Here is a 21,984-nt window from a genome sequence, read left to right as displayed (position 1 = left end):
AGAAACAGAAAGCATTTTAACTGTTCTCAGGAGATTTCAACCTGGATAAACTCAAACAGATGAAAGTGACGATTAGAAAGATTTATTGACATTGCGGCAGTAGACATGGGCAGGTTCGAGTTGGAGACGTCTTCCCCCGGAGCCTGGACACTGGGGGTGGTATGGGGGGCCTGAGAGGATGCTGCAGGGAGAGGCGTAGATTGAAGAGGCGGAGACGGGGAGGAGGCGGGTCACAGCACAGCTGGGAAGCGAACGGCAACCACTCTTGTGATAGGAGAGAACATAAACATGAACTTCAGATCATTCTTTGATGCAGACATTATCTTACATCCATTCTGATGCAAACCTCACATTTCCAACTGGATTCAGGTTGAGGGATGGCCAGGAAAGCCCCAAACCATTCCAGTTCCACCCATAGTTCATTTGAATGTACTGTTAGTATAGGTTTATTTTCTGTACCGCTTTGTTTATAGCCAACCCCCACTAAAGAAGTCTAAATGTTTTCTTTGTTAATCCTTTATATGCAAAAAAAAAAGTGAAATATGACTCAAATGTTAATCTTTTTTTTCTGCATTCATTTTTACCAACATCTCTTGAGGGCACTATATAAAGCAATAAAACACCACCACTATCTCTCCTTTCTCCCATCCGTAATCCGTCAGTGGTTTATGCAGCGTTTGATGTCATGACTTAATTGAGTGGGTAAATGGGACGTCCCATTTGTCCCCCGTCCCCCAAAGCCTCGGGGCCCCTCCTTTCTGTGAGTGTAATAGAATACAGACACAACAGTCCCCTTTCCAAGAGCCTCCATCAAACCACGGCCCTCTCATCTGCCGCTACAGCCAGCTATTTAATCCCCCAACTTTAGGCCATGATTAATAGCGGCCTGACCTCTGACCCCTCAACATATAAATTCTCCGGAGGGCCCCACTGGCTCCTCTCGACACCTCGCACTTGTGCAGTGATACATCATAGTCAGTCGGGAACTTTGGCCAGGACTTTTATCATGAGCATTTTGACTGAAATGATTGAAAAATCTTCAGTTGGAAAAGAAAAAGCTAAGAGTTGCAATGTGTGCAATCTTTTCTTTTCTTTATCATCTTAAATTAGTTATTATTGCTCTATATTGCTCATACATTGCATTTTTTTCCTTTCTTTTTATTTGGGATCATACAGCATATTACATTCAAATACAATGCTTTTTAGCCCCCTTTTTATTAACAAAGAAAAAAATGAATAAAATAAAACAAATGATCAGCAACAATGCAAACAGGAATAAATAAATAAATAATAAATAATAATACATAAAAAAAAGAAATTAAAAAAAGAAAAAAAAGAAGACATTTTTTTTTTTATTAAAAAGAAAAAAAAGGTCATGTCTCACACACAAGCGTAGAAACATGGAATACATTGCATTTTAAAGTTCTTATGGAAAGAGCATTCCAACTATTTTCGGATTTTGTTTTTGAGTAAAACCTTCAACCTATCAACACGAAGCAAAAAGTGCTTTCATGCTGACAATCCATTTTGTAAGCCTGAAGAACTACATCTGAGGAAAGTCTTTGTAAAATATCGCAAAAATTAGAAGATATCCACAGAGATTAAGTGCAGACAACTTGGCCATGGATCAGAAAACTCTTCGACAGTGTGATATACAGGCAAGTTGTTTAAAGGGATATTTCAGGATTTTTGACATAGGGCCTCATTTCCTAGTTGTCCAGAGTGTTGCTGATTTCTGGAGATATTTTTTTTGTAATTCAAGCAGTTCTTATATTTGAAGAGTTTCGTGGCGCTAGGCTAATGCAAGTAATTTTAACCATTTTGCATTTAAAATAACTTATATTTGAGCAGCATCTGCTTCGTGTTTGTATAAGCTACGCAGCGGTGGAGTGATCTGCTAGAAAATAGTCCCTCAAAATGCGATCATTCATGTGATGCAAGGTCAGTTATATTCCAAAAATTATTCTATGGACACTGACATTTATATGGTTAGTCTGGTGTTATAGGTGATTTGCCTCAGGTGCTCTGTGGAGCAGGTCAGACTGTTTTTAATGCAGGCTAGCTGATACCGTAGAAATGCGCTAGCCTTGCATTAGCCTGGTGCCACGAAACTCTTCAAATTTAAGAACGGCATGAATTACAAAAAAAAATATCTCCAGAAATCAGCAACACTCTGGAAAACTAGGAAATGAGGCCCTATGTCAAACATCCTGAAATATCCCTTTAATGTAAGCAGCTGATTACAACTCATAGTTTGATTTCAGCTGTGACAGCTCGTGTTCCCACATGGTTTACATCTAGCTCATAAAAAGTGGATTAGAGTGCACAGTTTACATGCAACGTAGGAAAAGGGTGGATAAGGCTAAATTTGGCACAATTTGGCACCATTCATTTAATGGCTTTTAATACCCCGCGGAAACCCTTTCAGCTTCCCTCTTTTTTTGTGCACATGACATTGCTGAACATGCAGAAAAAATCCAAAGGAAGATCCCAATTGCCAACTTATTCCTATAACAAAAAACAAAAAAAAACACTCTCCTGGCTACAACATTTAGTCACTTAATTGTATAATCAGACACCATAAACTACTGATCTATTTGAACGTGTACAGTATAACAGATTACATAGTGCGATCCTTTTCTTGTGATGTCCATGGGAGGCTCGTGGACGCTCGCGGCTGACACACCTTGAATGTGTGCCCAGTCATACCTCGGTTGTTTCTTCTCCTCCATAACTGCCTTTGATCTCGCCTTGTGCCATGCATTCCATTAATTATGTATCACGCCTGGGTGCAAACTCCTCAACACCCGCAACTGCTTCATTATGCTGGCCTAAAGGGTGGCTACCGGAGATCCATGCGAGCTCACACACTAAACACATGAAAGTTGTTTTTTACTATAACGTCACAGTGGAGAACATTCCAGGTTATAGAAGTGATTCCGAGAATTGCCCCATTGACCACGGAAAGCATCACGTTTAGACACATTTACTGACTTAACAGAATTTTGATTTTTTTTTTCTTGACAATTTTTCACATTTTTGATCTTGATAAATTGAGCATGTTTTGTAAAAATACATTTATTCAAAGAATAAATAGCACATCAAAAAGAGGCTGACATCCCCAAAACTTGCTTTAGGGGGAGACACTACAGACAACTCTTTTTTTCTTCAAATTTTCAGGTTTTGTACCACATTGGTCTCTTATCATATAAACCTTCACCTGGAACAAAACAAAACAAAAAACATAATCTTGACAATAATAACATGTTTCATTATTGCGATGTGTCTCCATAGATTTATATGGGAAGTTGTAATTCCAAGAATCAATTTCTTCAAAATGCAATTTTGCTCTCATTAATACGACAATATCTCCACACAGACTTCACATTTTCCAGCCTTGGACTAATATATTGAAGATCTTTTTTTTCAGAGAGGCTTTTTAATATCTCATTCCTAGCCTCATGTATTGAGTTTTGAATAATAATAATAGAAAAAATGTTCCTCCTTATTTTAAAACCAAGCAAGCTATCCCCTTTGAAAAAGTATTTGTTACTATATGTCAACAAAATAAAACCATCCATCCATCCATTTTCTTCCGCTTTATCCGGGGCCGGGTCGCGGGGGCAGCAGTCTCAGCAGAGATGCCCAAACTTCCCGATCCACACACACCTCCTCCAGCTGTTCTGGGGGGACCTCGAGGCGACACCAGGCCAGCTCGGAGACATAGTCCCACCACCGTGTCCTGGGTCTTCCACGAGGCATTGTCCCACTAGGACATGCCTGGAACACCTCCCGCGGGAGGCGACCAGGAGGCATCCGGAACAGATGCCCGAGCCACCTCAGCTGGCTCCTTTCGACGTGGAGGAGCAGCGACTCTACTCCGAGCTCCTCCCGGGTAACTGAGCTCCTCACCCGATCTCGGAGGGTGCGCCCAGCCACCCTGCGAAGGAAACTCATTTCGGCCGCTTGTATTCGCGATCTTGTCCTTTCGGTCATGACCCAAATCTCATGACCATAGGTGAGGGTGGGAACGTAGATCGATCGGTAAATCGAGAGCTTTGCCTCCCGACTCAGCTCCCTCTTCACCACGACAGACCGATACAGCGACCGCATCACTGCCGACGCCGCACCGATCCGTCTGTCGATCTCACGCTCCTTCCGTCCCTCACTCGTGAACAAGATCCCGAGATACTTGAACTCCTCCACTTGAGGTAAGGACTCCCCACCGACCTGTAGAGGGGAAGCCACCTTTTTCCGGTGGAGAACCATGGCCTCAGATTTGGAGGTGCTGATCCTCATCCCGGCCGCTACACACTCGGCTGCAAACCGCCCCAGAGCGCGCTGAAGGTCCTGGTTCGTTGAAGCCATCAGAACAACATCATCCGCAAACAGCAGAGATGAGATCCTGAGGCTCCCAAACCAGACACCCTCCGGCCCCTAGCTGCGCCTAGAAATTCTGTCCATAAAAGTAATGAACAGAACCGGTGACAAAGGGCAGCCCTGGCGGAGACCAACACGCACCGGGAACAGGTCTGACTTACTGCCGGCAATGCGAACCAAGCTCCTGCTGCGGTCATACAGGGAACGGACAGCCCTTAGCAGAGGGCCCCGGACCCCATACTCCCGGAGCACCCCCCACAGGGCACCACGAGGGACGCGGTCGAACGCCTTCTCCAGATCCACAAAACACATGTGGACTGGTTGGGCGAACTCCCACGAACCCTCGAGCACCCGATGGAGGGTATAGAGTTGGTCCAGTGTGCCACGACCAGGACGAAAACCGCATTGTTCCTCCTGGATCCGAGGTTCAACTATCGGCCGGATCCTCCTCTCCAGCACCCCGGAGTAGACCTTACCGGGGAGGCTAAGGAGGGTGATTCCTCTGTAATTGGAACACACCCTCCGATCCCCCTTTTTAAAGAGAGGGACCACCACCCCGGTCTGCCAATCCAGGGGCACTGTCCCCGACCGCCACGCGATGTTGCAGAGACGTGTCAGCCAAGACAGTCCTACAACATCCAGAGACTTAAGGTACTCAGGGCGAATCTCATCCACCCCCAGAGCCTTGCCACCGAGGAGCTTTCTCACCACCTCGGTGACTTCAGCTTGGGTGATGGATGAGCCCACCTCCGAGTCCCCAGCCTCTGCTTCCTCATTGGAAGAAGTGACGACGGGATTGAGGAGGTCCTCGAAGTACTCCTTCCACCGTCCGACGACATCCCCAGTCGAGGTCAGCAGCCCCCCACCCGCACTGTAAACAGTGTTGGTGAAGCACTGCTTCCCCCTCCTGAGGCGCCGTACGGTTTGCCAGAATCTCTTCGAGGCCGACCGATAGTCTTCCTCCATGGCCTCCCCGAACTCCCCCCAGACCCGAGTTTTAGCCTCCGCGACCGCACGAGCTGCAGCACGCTTGGCCTGCCGGTACCTCTCAGCTGCCTCAGGAGTCCCACAAGCCAACAAGGCCAGATAGGACTCCTTCTTCAGCTTGACGGCATCCCTTACTTCCGGGCGCCACCACCGGGTTCGGGGATTGCCGCCGCGACAGGCACCAGAGACCTTGCGGCCACAACTACGAGCAGCCGCATCGACAATGGAGGAGGAGAACAGAGTCCACTCGGACTCCATGTCCCCAGCCTCCCCCGGAATCTGGGTGAAGCTCTTCCGGAGGTGGGAGTTGAAGACCCCGCTGACAGAGGGATCCGCCAGACGTTCCCAGCAGACCCTCACAACACGCTTGGGCCTGCCAGGTCTGACCGGCTTCCTCCCCTGCCAGCGGATCCAGCTCACCACCAGGTGGTGATCGGTTGACAGCTCCGCCCCTCTCTTCACCCGAGTGTCCGAGACACGCGGCCGGAGGTCAGACGACACAACTACAAAGTCGATCATCGACCTCCTGCCAAGGGTGTCCTGGTGCCACGTGCACTTATGGACACCCTTGTGCTCGAACATGGTGTTCGTTATGGACAAACTGCGACTAGCACAGAAGTCCAATAACAGAACACCACTCGGGTTCAGATCGGGGAGGCCGTTCCTCCCAATCACTCCCTCCCAGGTCTCACTGTCGTTACCCACGTGGGCGTTGAAGTCCCCCAGCAGAACAATGGAGTCCCCAGTCGGAGCACTATCTAGTACCCCTCCCAGGGACTCCAAGAAGGCCGGGTACTCTGCAACGATGTTGGGCCCGTAGGCCGAGACAACGGTGAGAGACCTGTCCCCAACCCGAAGGCGTAGGGACGCGACCCTCTCGTCCACCGGGGTGAACTCCAACACGTGACGGCTGAGCTGGGGGGATATGAGCAAACCCACCCCAGCCCGCCGTCTCTCCCCGCGGGCAACTCCAGAAAAATGGAGAGTCCAGCCTCTCTCCAGGAGTTGGGATCCGGAACCCAAGCTGTGCGTGGAGGTGAGCCCGACTATATCTAGTCGGTATTTCTCAACCTCCCGCACAAGCTCAGGCTCCTTCCCCCCCAGCGAGGTGACGTTCCATGTCCCGAACGCCAGAAGCTGTGCATGTGGACCAGGTCGTCGAGGCACCTGCCTCTGACTGCCACCCAGTCCTCTCCGCACCCGACCCCTACGGATCCCTCTGCGGGTGGTGGGTCCACAGGAGGGCGGGCCCACGTCGTCCCTTCGGGCTGTGCCCGGCCGGGCCCCGTGGGCAGAGACCCGGCCACCAGACGCTCGCGTTCGGGCCCCAACCCCAGGTCTGGCTCCAGGGTGGGGCCCCGGCTGCGCCATGCCGGGCGACGTCACGGTCCTTGTATAGTGTACGTCCATAAGGGTCTTCTTAACTGCTCTTCGTCTGACCCGTCACCTCGGACCTGTTTGCCATGGGAGACCCTACCAGGGGCATGAAGCCCCAGACAACATAGCTCCTCGGATCATTCAGGCACTCAAACAACCCCACCACGTTAAGGTAGCAGTTCACGGGGTTGAATACATTTAAATCTGTTTCAGCCATTATTCAGATTTCGTTGCTGAAAAATGGTAAATTATGGGCATTTTTAGGCCTTATCTTTATATGAAAACATACGACAGAAAACTTGTTCTACATTTTTTTTGTCATTTAAGTCAGTTATCATCTACAGTTGAAGTTTCATATTGACACCTCTCAATAAAAAGTAAAAAAAAATCCCTATTCACCTGCAGTGTCAAATTAATAATGCGGTGAACTTGAACCCATGACACCAGGACCAAAGACCAAAGCAAATGTGATGAACACCATACTGCATCTTTCACAATCTTCTGCATTGTTTGTTTTTTGGCTTTGACTTTGGGAAAACCTTGCTTTGTTCTGTGCGTCTGCTACACATATTTGATGTGCATATTATACTGCTGGTACAATGGTGAAGGTAAACATCAGCAGATGGGAAGAGGAGCATTGTTATTGTGACGATGGGAAACAGCGTATGTTGCACAACTCCATCCGCCTGTGATCACTTACTTCTGTGTGGAAGAAAGTATGTTCTCTTGATACGAGGTTTTGACTATGTTTACGGCTGCATTACATTTAAATGTGCAAAATGTACTTGATTACATAAATAACCTATATTCAACCTAAATGATAAGACATGGTGAATTTCTCGCTGCATAATAGGGGGAAGACACTGAAGCGGTGGACAGTTTCAAGTACCTGGGTGTTCACCTCAGCAGTAAACTGGACCGATCCCACAACACCAACGCACTGTACAACCGGCATGGTAGCGCAGCGGTTAGTGCTCTCGCTTCACAGCTAGAAGGTCCGGGTTCGATTCCCACCAGGGACGGGGCCTTTCTGTGTGGAGTTTGCATGTTCTCCCCGTGTCTGCGTAGGTTTCCTCCGGGCACTCCGGTTTCCCCTACCACTAAAAACATGCACAATAGGCCAGGATGAATGATGTGTGAGTGAATGTATGGTGGTGGTCAGAGGGTCCGTTGGCGCAGACGTGTGTAGTCGCGAAAGCGGCTCTGACAGTCTCCCCCAGGGGAAACTGAAGCTACAAACGTAGCTTTCCACCACTGAGTATGGAGTGAATGTACAATTGTCTCATGTAAAGCGCTTTGTGACCAGGCGCTATATAAATAAAGATCTTCTTCTTCTTCTTCTTCTACAAGAAGGGCCAAAGTCGCCTCCACCTTCTGAGGAGACTGAGGTCTTTTAGAGTGAGCAGCCTCTTCTTCAGTCGACTGGAACTGGCCCGTGGATTCTGCAGTCTCCTCCCTGAAGGCGTTACCTTGAAGAGACTGTGTGATGGGTGCGAAGGGTCCCTGGTGATTGTGACGGCTTTGCGGGTGACACGGGTGGAGTACATGTCCTTAATAGAAGGGCGAGGGGCTCCGCAGATCTTCTCCGCTGCTCTCACGATGCGCTGGAAGCAGTAAAGTAACATGTGCAGTAACCCCTTTGCAGAATACATGCTATACTCTCTGTATTTACACTACTTATCTGTGTCACTTCATCAACCACTTGCACTATGATTCTAAACCTGCTCTGCTAATACTTACTTTATTATTTACTGTTTATACGTTTTGTCCCCACAAAGTCCTTGGTAGTCCTTGTATATCAGATACCACTATTTACTGTTTAATTGTTCTCACATTTCCTGCCTATTTGCACACCCTGAGCGTTTCTAAGAGCTGAATGTAATAAGTACATTTCTCCATTATGAGATCAACAAAGGCTATGTTATCTTATCTTGTCAATTCAAAAGTGTGTTTACATTTGCTTGCAACACAGGTTTTATAATAATGAAATAAAATGGGGGAATAAGTGTATGGACAATCGAGATATGTATGTATCTGTGTGTATATGGATTCAGGGGATGGGAGGGGGTGCCATGCGGCGAAATTCTCTGTCGTAGGTGAGTTGGTACACAGTGGACATTCATCATCCAGTCAGAGATGTATTAAGATTAAGCCCCCGCCCACTATCCTTAAGGTTAGTGGCTAGGGCAGGGTCAGGGTGAAGCTGATTGGTTGATGTATGTACAACATTTAACTCTCATGACTTATGATTGAACCAACTCACCTATGAAAAAAAAATGTGGCTGCCAGGCGAGATGTTTTAAATGTTGTAATCTGTATGTAATCTCTCCAAGGGTGGAACGTTTGGTAAAATATTGGGGGGGTCGAGAGGCAATTTTTTTTCAGGGGGTCTAATGAGTTACATTAGTTTGGTTTGAATATAACCCCCCCCACACACACACACACATTTTACGCCCATGAATCTCTCGTCTGTACGAAAAGCTCTTTATAATAAAGTGTGATTGACTGATTGATTGTTCACTTTCTTTTTTGTTTAATTGGCAAACTCTAGTTCAGTGGTTCTCAACCTGGGGGTCGGGACCCCCATGAGGGTCGCGAGACAAATTTGGGGGGTCGCCAGTTCATTTAGATAAAATATACATATTTTCAGTAGCAAATAATCTAATGTTTTATTGTAGCATGTGTTTGCTATTGTACCAGAGTGCCATTATTTGTTCGTAGTTTAATGAATTTTATTTCAGCTGTTTGTTTTTTTTCTTTGTTTTTTTAAAAAGAATTATGTAGGCTAATGTTCCTATGTCTCATGGTGTGACCCGGGCGGGGGGGTCACGAACCCCTTTACCTGTTATAATGGGGGTCGCGGCTCCAAAAGGTTGAGAACCACTGCTCTAGTTGATGATAAAGATTATTATGGTCACTTTTTAAATGTAGGAACATGCAGGCTTGTCTCTCCTCGACCCTGACCTATCTTTGCTACAGGAGTGAGGCACCTCCAGCCATGGTGTGCATCGAGGTTGACAATTCCTATTGTAACACAATCATACAGGAAAGTAAAGGAAAGAGAATAGCAGCTGATTTAAAAATGTTAAACATATGTATTTTCCTCCCCTTCATGTTCCAGCCATGTCCTAATGTGTAGGATGAGCTCAGACCTGTTCACCACAACTGCCTCTAAAATCCTGCACTGTCACTCAAAAAGGTGTTACTTTGGTCCGAAGTGCCGTCATGCACGAGCTTAAGCTGCAGTTAGATGTATGACCTGAGGTGGCAGTAGTGAGTGTAAAATGGCCAACTTGCATCGAGCCGCTTTAATTAAGACTGTTATGACATTATAGTTACTTAACGTAACTGCAGTTCTTCGAGTGTGGGCGTGCCCACCTACGGGCTTCGCTATGGGTGATCTCTTCTGGCGTAGCCAGGGCACTGAGACAGATAAAAGAATTTACCCGCGCCAATCCAGCCTAGGGCATGGCACATGCCCGCGAAACCTATGGCCTATAAAAGGCCCATGGCCCCAACACTCTCCCTTCTTCGAACCAGCTCAACAGAGGGAGGCGGTCCAGCTGGGCCTGCTGGTAGGTGGGCACGCCCACACTCGAAGAACTGCAGTTACGTTAAGTAACTATAATTTCTTCTTCGTGTGGGCTAAGCCCACCTACGGGCTTCGCTATGGGTGAAAACCGAGGCGAGGGCCGTAGGGATAAATGTACTCCCAGCTGGACAGGCTCGCAAGATTGGCGCGGGAAAAGAGGAGCAAAGCAGCACGTACTCCAGGCACAAGCCACAAGCCCCCACTCATGGTGCTCAAACGACCTCACAAAGGCGTTGGAAGCAGATCCACACCCTGACCCGCAGCAGGCTGGGTCAGCCGATATGAAAAGAAGGCCTAAAAATCCCATTGTCCCCTGGTTTAGGCGACGGGACCCCTGTCCCTGCCTAACACTGAGACGGCCACTGAGTCAGTGCACATATCCATAAGATATGAGCGCACGAAAGTGGATGCTGAGGACCAAGAAGCGGCCTGACAGATGTCACTCACAGTGACTCCTCGACACAACGCCACTGACGTGGAGATCCCACGCGTAGAGTGGGCCCGAACCACAGCAGGTGGAGGGCAGCCACGTGCCTCATAAGCCGCAACAATGCCGCCCCGAATCCAGTGGGCAAGCCGTTGGGACGACAATGGGTTTCCTTGTCCTCTGGCCCCAAAACTGACAAACAGCTGGTCCGTCTTGCGAAACCCCGCTGTGCGGTCAATGTAGCAGCGCAAGGCCCTGACGGGGCACAGAAGTGGCAGCCGCGCGTCCTCCTCGGGCGCGTCGGCCGAGGTGGGAAGGGCCCTAATCCGAATCACTCTGGAACGAAAATCCGAGGTAATCACTTTAGGATGGAAGGCTGGATTGGGCCAAAGATGAACCAGTCCCCCATCCTGACTGAACGACATACAGGAGGGGTGAACTGAAAGTGCGCAGAGGTCCCCCACCCTCTTGGTGGAGGACAATGCCAAGAGGAGGGCAGTCTTAAACGACAAAAGGCGGACCTCTGTTTTATCCAAAGGCTCAAAAGGCGGTCCCACCAGGCCATCCAGCACCGTCTGGAGATCCCATGGAGGAACCACCTGCCTAGGGGGTGGCCTCACTCTGCACGCGCCCCGAAGGAAGCGCTTAACCAGTGGGTGACTGCGTGCCGAGTAACGCCCAAAACCCTGGTGGCCTGTCGTAATGGCTGAAGCAAACACCCCCAGGGTGGACGCAGCCCGGCCACTGTCCAAGAGTCCCTGCAGGAACTCGAGGACTCCACCAACAGAACAGGAGCTGGGGTCCAGTTCCTTCTCTTGGCACCAAACAGTGAAAAGCTGCCAGCGGGACCTGTAAGCTTTCACCGTGGAAGGAGCCCTGGCCTGCTGGATAGTGGAAACCACTGCCGGGGGGAGACCTAACTCAGTCAGTTTTCCCCTCTCAGCATCCAGACCATGAGCCTCCTGCCCAAAATTGGGCGGGAGCACAGGGCACCCCCCGCCTGTGACAGTGCATCGGGGGCGTCGGGGAGGGGCCAAGGATCCCTGACCGCCATCTGCACCAAGTCCGGATACCACCTGGCACTGGGGCAGTCTGGGGCCACCAACAAAATGTGAAGGCCCTGCAACCTCACCCTGCGGAGGAGAGAGGAGAGGAGACGGAGCGGTGGGAAGGCATACAGGAGGCCTGTCGGCCATAGCCTGTGAGCCATGGCGTCTACCCCGAGTGGCGGCTCGTCTGACGACCTGAGCGAGAACCAGAGTGGGCACTGTGCGTTTTCTGCACTGGCGAAAAGGTCGGCCACGGGGTGACCGAACCTGCGCCAGATCTGGGACACAATCTCGGGCGATAGGCTCCACTCGTCGCACAGTGGGCCTCCTCGAGACATCCTGTCTGCTCCGACATTGAGAACCCCGGGCACATGGCGTGCTCTCAGGGAGGCCAGGCGGCTGTCCGCCCACAGCAGAATCTCCGCCGCCTTCCGGTGTAGGGGAGGAGATCTGGACCCCCCCTGCCTGTTCAGATAAGCCACAACCGTTGTGTTGTCCGACCTGACCAACACATGTTGTCCCTGTAGACCAGGAAGGAAGTGTAGCAATACATTCTGCACTGCTATCATCTCCATGAGGTTGATGTGAGCTGGCGGCGACTGCCAGGCCCCGCCCACAGCGGATTGGCCGAGAGTCCCGCCCCAGCCGGCGAGCGATGCGTCCGTGAACACCTCCACGTGGTGCACGACACAGCCCATGCGCACTCCCCGTTGGAGTCGACCAGGGGCAAGCCAGAACTCGAGGTCTTCCCGAGCCGCTGGGGAGAGCGAGACCACTGCCCGCTTGTCCCGCCTCGGGTGAAGACGGAGGCGGCAGAACCACCTCTGAAGCCTCCGCATATGCAGGAGCCCCAGGCGCACCACCGGGTGGGCTGCGGCCATCATGCCCAAGACAGATCTCACTCTGTGGGACTGGATCCACGGAGTAGCCATCAGGTTCCGAGCTTGGTCCCGGAGTGTGCTCCGCCTCTCCCTGGAGAGCCGAGCAACCATGTTCTGTGCGTCCAGTTCCAGCCCCAGGTACCTGACCTGTTGGGCCGGGTGGAGAACGCTCTTCTCCAGATTGACCACGAAGCCTAGCTTCGAAATGTGATGAAGGACCATAGCTGTGTGCTCCCTGGCCTCCTGCTGAGAGGACGCGAGCACTAACCAGTCGTCGATGTAGGTCAGGATACGGAGACCTTTGCGACGAAGAGGCTCCAGAGCTGCCTCCACGCATTTGGAAAAGGTGCGTGGGGCGAGGGAGTAACCGAATGGGAGACGGTTGTACTGGAAACACCGGTCCCCGATGGCAAACCTGAGGAACCGCCTGTGCCTCTGTAGAATGGGGATGTGGAAATAGGCGTCTCTGAGGTCTATGGACGTCATCCAGTCCCCGGCGCGGACACCTTCCAGGAGGTGCTTGACCGTCAACATGCGGAACCCCCTGGTGGCCACGTGGCTGTTGAGGATCCGCAGATCCAGAATGGGTCGTACTCCTCCCTTCTTCTTGGGAACCAAGAAGTAAGGGGAGTAAAAACCTGTCGCCGCTTCCTCCGGGCGCAGCTCCGATATGGCGCCTCGGCGCAGGAGCGAGGACACCTCCTCCAGCAAGGCGTTGGTCCCTGAGGGGCACAGTAGCCGAGTGCGAAGGACCCCGTTGAATGGGGGAGGACGGCGAGCGAACTGTAGAGCGTAGCCGCTCCTCAGCGTCCTGGTCAGCCAGGGTGAGAGTGGACCTAAAGCGCTTACCCAACTGTGGAAGTAGAGCGTTAGAGGCTGCACCACATTTAGATCCTGAAAAGCCGGCCCGCCCGCCGCTTCGAGGCCCCGTAGCGGGCTGAAGCGCGGGGGGCCCCCCGCGAAAGGGCTGCATATCGCTGGTGCAAGCCGCCGCGGGGAAAAACTCAGATCGTTCACTCCCGCTGCCCCGCGGCAGAACCGGGAGCGGCGGGAGAAGCGTGTACGAAAGCGACGCGCTACTCCCGGTCACGGATCGACGCTTAACCGAGCCACCGGCTGGAGCACGGGACGCGGCCGGTGCTGCGGTGCGTCCCTGACTGGCAGGAGAGGCCGTGAGACCCGCACTCCACTGCTGAAAGCCCGCTAGAGCTGGAGCGCTTGCCGTCACCGAAACGGCGAGCCTGGAGCGTTTCACGGCCGCAGCCCCGCTGTCAGATCTGCGTCTTTTAGACGCCACTGACGCGGTAATGTCCCGCACTACGACCGGGGAAGCTGAAAAGCCGCCGCCGTCGAGCTGAATGCGCCTCCGCGGTGTGAGCGCGGGGCGTGTGTGTATTATGGAGTGCGAAGAAGCATGCTCTTTTGGGAAGATGTAACGGGCCTTGTGGCCTTTATTGACAAATTTCACATTAGCAGCAGACGTGCCAGCGGTGCGGCTCGGAGCAGCCCTCCTCTGCTGACGCTGATCATCCCGTCTCACGAAGCCAGAGCCCTGGGAAGTGGATGGGGTTTGACGATCTGCAGATCCGCGAGCCGAATCCGCCTCTCTGGATCCCCAGGGGGCGGGTCGTCTTCGCTCCGGGCGCCAGCGGCGAGAGCTCCGCTGATCCCGGCGAGGCTGGAGATGAGGAGCGAGTTGTAGTGAGCCCCTCGACGCCGCCTCCAGGCGATTGATGATGACCTGAATATCAGGACCGAAAAGGGAAGACGTGGACAAAGGGAGCCCAAGCACGCCTTTCTGGTCCCGCTCCGCGAGAGAAGAAAGGCCGAGCCACAGATGCCGCATTCCGAGCTGTGCGTTGCACATTGTGCGGCCGCCGTTAATGGCAATGGCCTGACACATTTTCATGAGGACTTCTGCAGAGTCCTGGATCTCAGCTATATCCTCCGGGGAAAGCTCAGATCTCTCGTGGCAGAGCTTGTCCACGGACCCAAGCAGGAGAGCCATGTTGTTAGCTAACGCAAACACCTGGTTAGCGTTAGCGTAACAACGGTCGAGGAAAGCCGCCATCCTCCTGTCTCTGTCAGACGGGAGAACCGGCTTACCCCCGGGCCAGGGGGTGGAGGTTGGAAGCAGGCAGAGCCTCAACGAGTCCTCGATGGTCGGGGCACCGGTGACGGCGGGCCAGCCCTCCACGCTGGAATACTCCAGATAACCTCTAGCCGGACCCTTCGCGGTAAGAGGTGTATCCCAGTCACGCTGGACAAGCCTGACGAAGGAGGGGACCGGTGGGCAAAGCGTCGCTGAGCGGACTCGAGACCGGGACTGCGACGCCAAGCCCAGGACGAAATCCCGTGGAGCTGGAGCCGGCTGCGGAGGGAGCGGCAGCTCAGTCCGGACCGCTGCAACAGCGAACAGATGGGCGAGAAGATCCACCGGTTCACGGCGGGAGCTTCTCCGTCCCGATCCAGTCGACACGGAGTCTCCATCGCGAGTGCCCTTCTCCGCGGAGCTCCAGGAACCACTGCGGCTATCGGTGTCCTCCCCCGCTTCAGCCCAGTCCAGATGGGCCTGAGCGGGGGGCAGGTTGACTTCAGAAGGCCCCGCATCGGTGTCCGCTGGGACAGGGGACACGGGACCAATGAAGGCGGCACGGCGCTCGGACTCCTCTCTGGGGAGAGCGGCGCAGGCCGGGCAAGATGCCCGCTGGACCTGATGCTGCCAGCCCAGACAGATAAAGCAGCGGTCGTGCTTATCCTCCGGGAGCAGCGGGGTCCGACAGGAACGGCAAGGGTAGAGCCCGACGCCGGAAGGCGACTGTTCTCGGGCTAAATCCATCTTCTTGTAGATCGAAAAACTTGAAAAGCGGTGAGTAGTTTACTATCTCAGTGCTGAGAGAGAAGAAGGGAGAGTGTTGGGGCCATGGGCCTTTTATAGGCCATAGGTTTCGCGGGCATGTGCCATGCCCTAGGCTGGATTGGCGCGGGTAAATTCTTTTATCTGTCTCAGTGCCCTGGCTACGCCAGAAGAGATCACCCATAGCGAAGCCCGTAGGTGGGCTTAGCCCACACGAAGAAGAACTTTTAATTAACAAAGACTAGGCTTTCATTCACACATAAATGCATCCTATGTACATTCAAACCGACCATTGCCCTATTTGTGTTTGTTGTTCTCGCTGCCCAATAAGTTTCATCCACTAAATTTAAATAACAGTGGATAGAAAGAAGAACTTCGCCATGATCGTTTCAGGAGGACAGTGTGAAATCACATTCAAAACACCATTACGCGCAGCACCAGCTTCTAAAAGCCTGTTTGTTTTATTTGTACAAGGCTGTATTACTGGCTCGGAGCTAGAGAGATAGGCTAATTACTTTAGCCGTGCACTGGAAACCCTCTATTCAGCGAAGCCAAGCGCTCTGGTTCAACAGATGTGACCAGGTTAAAACAACAGGAGATAAGCGCACCGCTCTGCTGCTGCCTCTGCTGCTGCTGCTGCGCTGGCTGTCGTAGGCGGCGTCGCTGCAGCTCCTCTGGGCGGTGGGAGTACCCCTCTCTTCTCCACAGCGCACGCATCCAGTAGTTGCTGGTTGGAGTTGTTGTATGTAGAGCTTTTGGCAGAGCGGAGCGATACGAGCGCGCACACGGCTGACATTCGCGTGATTATACACCTCCCTCCACTGTCCTGTCACTTGTTTGTTTGTTTTGTTTAGTATTTCTTTTTTCCTTTTTCACCCCTGCTACTTGAGGCGACTTCTCCTTCCCGAGAACGAGAAGAAGAAGCGCGGGGGGGAACGGAGAGGGAAGAGAAGAGAGAGAGAGGAGAGAAAGTGTGGAGCACCGTGCATCACCGAGCCTTCCGTCACTCCCGCAGCCGCAGTAGAAGCGCTCTGGTCCGGTGTGGAGTGCCCGAAGAGTTCAGCCTGCGAGTTTTGGAAGCAGGGGGTGCACCCTCTCTTCCCCTCCCGACCAAAATAAAATAACAAACACACACGGGACGTTTCAGCTGGTATGAGCTAATCTACCACCGGGAGAGACATGGAAACCAAACCGTTCCTGTCATTGGGTGAGTTTGTTTACGCTTTTTTCTTTGCCTTTTTTTTTTTTTCTCTCTCTCTGTTAGCTGTTTTTGTTTCTCTGCTTCGACTCGCCTCGCAGTTCGTGTGTGCCATGGCTTGGGCGCGCGGTGAATGAGCTGCTGTGTTGCATATTAAATGGAGTGATAGGAGCTGATGACATCTGCCTGATACGAAGTGACATCTCGCTCTGAACGCGCCCGCCGCAACTTTCTCCCCGCCGAGCCGCTTGTGCCCCGGGAGTGTTAGGGCAGAGAAACACAACAGTTTAATCGAAATTCGTGTTTGTCATTTTAATTTGTTTTTTAAAGAAGTTTTTCTGGAAGGCTACGGCTCGTTTCGTCGAAATGGCACGCGCTGAGCCGCTTCGGTGCGATGAACTTGTGCGGAAAAGTTGTCAGCTGCAGGTCCGCGTACGGCTTACTCGCGCGTCTTAGTTGTTTTCTTTAGATCTGACTTTGGCGTTGCGTAGGCTATAGGATCTGTAGTCTCGACTGAACAAAGAGGACTTGCACATGGTCGAGGTTTTTTTTTTTTTTTTCCTTTTTTGGAGTGCTGGCTTCTGAAGGCGAAGTGTGAAGACAAAATATGAATCTAATGATAATCGTGGCTGTTGTTGTGTGTGTGTGTGATATGTAGAAATAATCATTACCATTTCTATGCTGGCGCAAAGCCACTCTGCGGAACATTCTAGTTTGTAAATTGTGTAAAAGTATTTTAAGTTTATTGGGAAACCTATATTGTATGACTTTAATATTGTATTGTATTGTGCATAAAACTATAACAAAACGTGTATTTATGGACGTCAGCCTCCATAAATACAGACAAATTAAGATAGTGGATACTGCTTTATTGTCTGTATGGCTCATGCATAATTGTAAGATAAAATCAAAGTGTGTGTGCGTGTGTGTGTGTGTGTGTGTGTGGGGGGGGGGGGGGGGTAGGACTATTTAATCACAGCACTTAATATTTATGACAGGCAGGTATGACAAATACGATTTTAATGGGATTTATAGTTTATAATAAAGATAAAGTTTATTGCACATTTTAAACATGTCATGCGTTAAAGGAGCTCAAATTTCAAATTGCTATTTTCTGGTCCAAACTCATCTCAAACTTTCCTAATGCATTTACAGCATCACAATTCATCACAGGGACTGAGTTTAAACCAGGTTTCACAACTTTCAGGGCGGAAAACTGTCACTTCACTGTACAATATGCCTACTAGCCTGACATTTTATGACTGTTTAAAAGGCTTTAAAACCAGTGTTTCTTGGATTAATGTCTGCTTTTACCATATTCTACAGGACAAAACAAATCTTATTCCAATAACAGAAAATTAAAAAATCAAGGAGAGCTCCTTTAAGATTTCCAAGAAAACTGAACCAAACCAATGCACAGATCATGTGCATTTCTGAACATATTTGTTGCGGTGTAAATTACAAGATTAGCTGGTTTTGTAGGTAATACAGTATTACCATTGTTGTTTGCTGATTGCGCTAAGTGATTACAGGCATTGCCAGGTGTAATATCTACATCAGTGTTCCAGACTTAAAGTTGTGTACGGCATATTTGTGCCCTATGCGTTCAAGACCTTTGTTCTGACATCTTACATCTTGCTTTCAATTGTGTTTTTTGAAAGAACACACACATACTGTACATTAGTTACTGTACATCTGTGTAGGCAGACAGAGCGGCCCCTTTCCCCAGAGCAGAGGTTCAACATTGTGTTCATGAGGAGGGCTTTAGGTCAGTGGTTCAACTGGTGGGTCAGGACCCAAAAAGTTTCATTCCAGTGGACCTTTGCCCACTTGGATTGTGTACAGCTTGAGATAGCCAGCCTTAAGATCAACGCTTGAGCAAACAAAGCTCAGAGGAAATGCTGTAAATCATACATTTCAAATTGCTGCCACTATTTGTATCAAATATCAAACATGCTTGATGTATTGGTTACACGTGTGGGACACTGCTTCCATGAGCTTTCTTTATTTGTTTTGGTCTGCCTGGAGGTTGTATTTGATTGGACATTTCAGAGTGAGAGGTGGGTTGAAAGAGTGACGAGTGACTTTCAGTGAATTGTCGGAGTCAGGACTCGAACCCACAATGTTGGGATCTGAACAGTGTTCTGTGTTCATCGCAGACGCCTTATCAGCTGGCTGCACCATTACATGCAATTTCGTAAATGAGGTATAATATACAGTAATGGTCTGCTGACTGCTGGATGTATGAGCTGGTCCTAATGATGTGTTGCAGCACCATGAAAAGTCAATGTGCCCACACGCTGCTGCGAACTCGCATTGTTCTGTCCATAGTTTGGTGGTTCTCCAGTAGGGCTGCACAATATATCGCGAAAAATATCGTATCGCGATATTAGCTGATGCAATATCCGTATCGCGAGAAGCCACAATATATCGCAACATCACCATAGCTTCATCTGACTGAGATTGACCCATTTTTTTTGCAAGTCATGTGTAAAAGCTCAGTTTTAGTTTAACATTTACTAGCTTTGTTAAATTCTACCCTTGTTTTGGTCCTGATGGGGTGTTTTTTAAGTCTTCTTTTGACATAATTTGCTGAAAAAATGGAACATATTGTGTTTAGTGCAATATCGCAATTATACCGTTATTGCGATATTGCACAGCAGTATCGCATATCGCAAGTCACTGCAAAATCGTGCAGCCCTATTCTCCAGGTGAGCTAAACCCCCGACTGTCCATGGCGTGTCAGTGCTTGACTAGCTGCATAAGGCCTGGTCCAAAAACAAAAACTGCCAGGCTATTTACTGTAGTCTACTGTATCTGTAGCCTTCACTTGCAACAACCACAAAGAGTAAACTTTTGCCCCAGTGGCCTTTCTGTATCTCCCCGAGTGTAGAGACTGTGGCAGCAGTGTTGGCAGTCCGGAGCAGACAGGCTGTTATTACAGGTGCACAGGATTGTGTGTCCACGTTCAAAGTGATTCAGGTTACAGCCGCCTCCACACACATTCGGCCTTGTACAGACTGTAGTCGGATGGGTTTAAAACATCCATTCAACACAAAGCCTGTGGAGCCATATGTGTATGTATGTATGTGATTATATTTTTCATTTGATTGTTATTATTGTTATTTCAAGATTCAGTTGACGATATGTGTTTAATACAACTCTGTGAACTTTCACATCAGAGAGAAGACTTCACTAAACTTGTAATACAAAAATGTACTTACTTGGTCATGGACTGAGCATGTTAATGAACACACAGGCCAACATGCCACGCGAGACTGTAGTCATGGGCAAATTTCCATTCATTGTCCTTCACTCACACTTGCAAAGACACTCTTAAAGGCACACTGCGCAACATTTTGGATTATACTACGAGCAATACATGTGTCTAATGACCAGCTCGACACAGAAAATGTTATTTTTTTCCCCTTGGGTAATTAGAGAATGGATTTGAATGAGGACCAAACCTGTTCAAAGATCATGTTTGGCAGACGATCCTGAACATCTCTGGGAGACTTTCAAAGTCCGATCTCAACACACATGTCTTTTCAAGTATTTGTAGGTCATTTTCAACAATAAAAAATAAAAAATAATAATAAAAAAATGTTTTATTCTATTTCTTGGGTGTTACGCAGTGTGGCTTAAACATAAATCAGTTATATTCTCAGTTTAATTAATATGTTTTACCTCTACAGCGCTTTTACTACAATCTGGCACATGTTTGTTTACAATTTGTTAATGATTATTTAATGTTTATTTATGTGTGCTATCCAGGTCAAATATATAAATGAATGAACACACTCATTCACTCACTTTTGTACATGTTTTTAGTAGTAGTGCTCAGACCAAAGGGAGAACATGCCGCTCCACCCAGACACCGACGTGGCCCAAGATCTTAGAGCTGTGAGTCGGTCAGGACGTCATGGCTTAAAACGTATCGTGCAAAATTGGTGTATATACCCGCTTTCCTCGGTTTCCCCACTTTCTCACTAATACACCAGCACCATTCAAACTCCATTCATGAGATTATCACTGCGTGCTTATTGTTAATTGGTCTCTCCAAGGAGAGACGAATGTGCCGTGTCCTTGAAAGCATCGATTAGCCAGTCACACACTGTGCAATTATCCTCCGTGCTGCATAAGAGATTTGTACATGCAACTGTTTAAGATGACACCATGTACATTTCACTATTATGGATGGGATTTGGGCATGGATGACACCATGCAGTTATAGCCATGTGCTGGCTCTATGCCGCCATCCCCCCCCCGTATGAGACGTTAAGCTACAGACACTTAGGGATGACATTGAACTCCGATTGGCCTTTACAGGGGAGATGATAAAGGCAGGGGAGTGGATTCAACTGGGATTGAGACGAGACAGTTCCCACCCACTGTCCAAAAACATGCATTGCGATGGCAGTTGTTCACAGTAAATAACTGTGGGACTGGATACAGTGTTTGCTTGTACTCAAAGGGGCTCATTTATAAAGGCAGGTACTAAATAGTAGGCAAATGCTGAAAAATGAAACCTGCTATTTTGTGGGCATGTTGCACCTATAGTTTACCATTTGATGTTGCCTGTATTACAGTATCAGGCCCACAAATCTGATTTGTTAATAAGGCCATGCTGCATGAGTAATAAATGGATAAATGAGTCTGCTGCTGATCCACTTTTGCACGTGGTACTTGCTTTGCACATGAGCAAATGCTTGGTAAACAACCCCCAAAGACTCATTCACTTACGAGGGCTGCACAATATCTCACCAAATTGTCACTGTTAACATTAAGTGATGCATAAGATGGCACGATACATAATATCGAATACAGCTCCATTATTTGTGAATGGATTTGCTCCAGAGCACAGCGATTCTGTGGCAATTTCAGGACAGAATGTGATAAAACATTGTGAAGAGCGAGGTTAGTTCATTTCTTTTCGTTTTTCTTATAGCAGATTTAAAACAACAATGTTCGTGTGTATAGTCTGGTAAGTTCTGAACAAATACCTCCGCATATTCCGCATTAAATGATATCCAAATGTTTATGATCAGCCAGGTGTGATTCTTAATTTGTCAAGAGAGCAGCTCATTTAGCGTTAAAGCTGTAAAGCTGTGTTACTGTTAACTTGCCTTTTTAGATTTAGCACTTTGCACTTTGTGTCGAAACGGTGCAAAACGTATCCTTAAATGTGTTTGACAGACTCTGTGATTGCAATCGAAGTCATAATTTTGAGAGGATT

At 49.3% G+C, this 21,984-nt stretch overlaps 1 protein-coding gene across 4 annotated transcripts in view; it reads left to right on the top strand.

Moving 5' to 3' along the window:
- Positions 1-16,418: 16,418 nt before the first annotated feature.
- rxraa (retinoid X receptor, alpha a) overlaps positions 16,419-21,984 on the top strand; it is a 184,021-nt gene continuing 178,455 nt past the window's right edge. For all 4 annotated transcript variants that reach the window (XM_079582616.1, XM_079582615.1, XM_079582614.1 and 1 more), the window contains exon 1: positions 16,419-16,757. In XM_079582616.1, the coding sequence (XP_079438742.1) occupies positions 16,730-16,757 (28 nt within the window). In that variant the 5' untranslated portion in view covers positions 16,419-16,729. The remainder of the gene's footprint in view (positions 16,758-21,984) is intronic.

Source organism: Gobius niger (genome assembly GCF_951799975.1).
Source record: "Gobius niger genome assembly, chromosome: 2".
NCBI lineage: Eukaryota > Metazoa > Chordata > Actinopteri > Gobiiformes > Gobiidae > Gobius > Gobius niger.
This window is presented reverse-complemented; position numbering and strand designations above follow the sequence as displayed.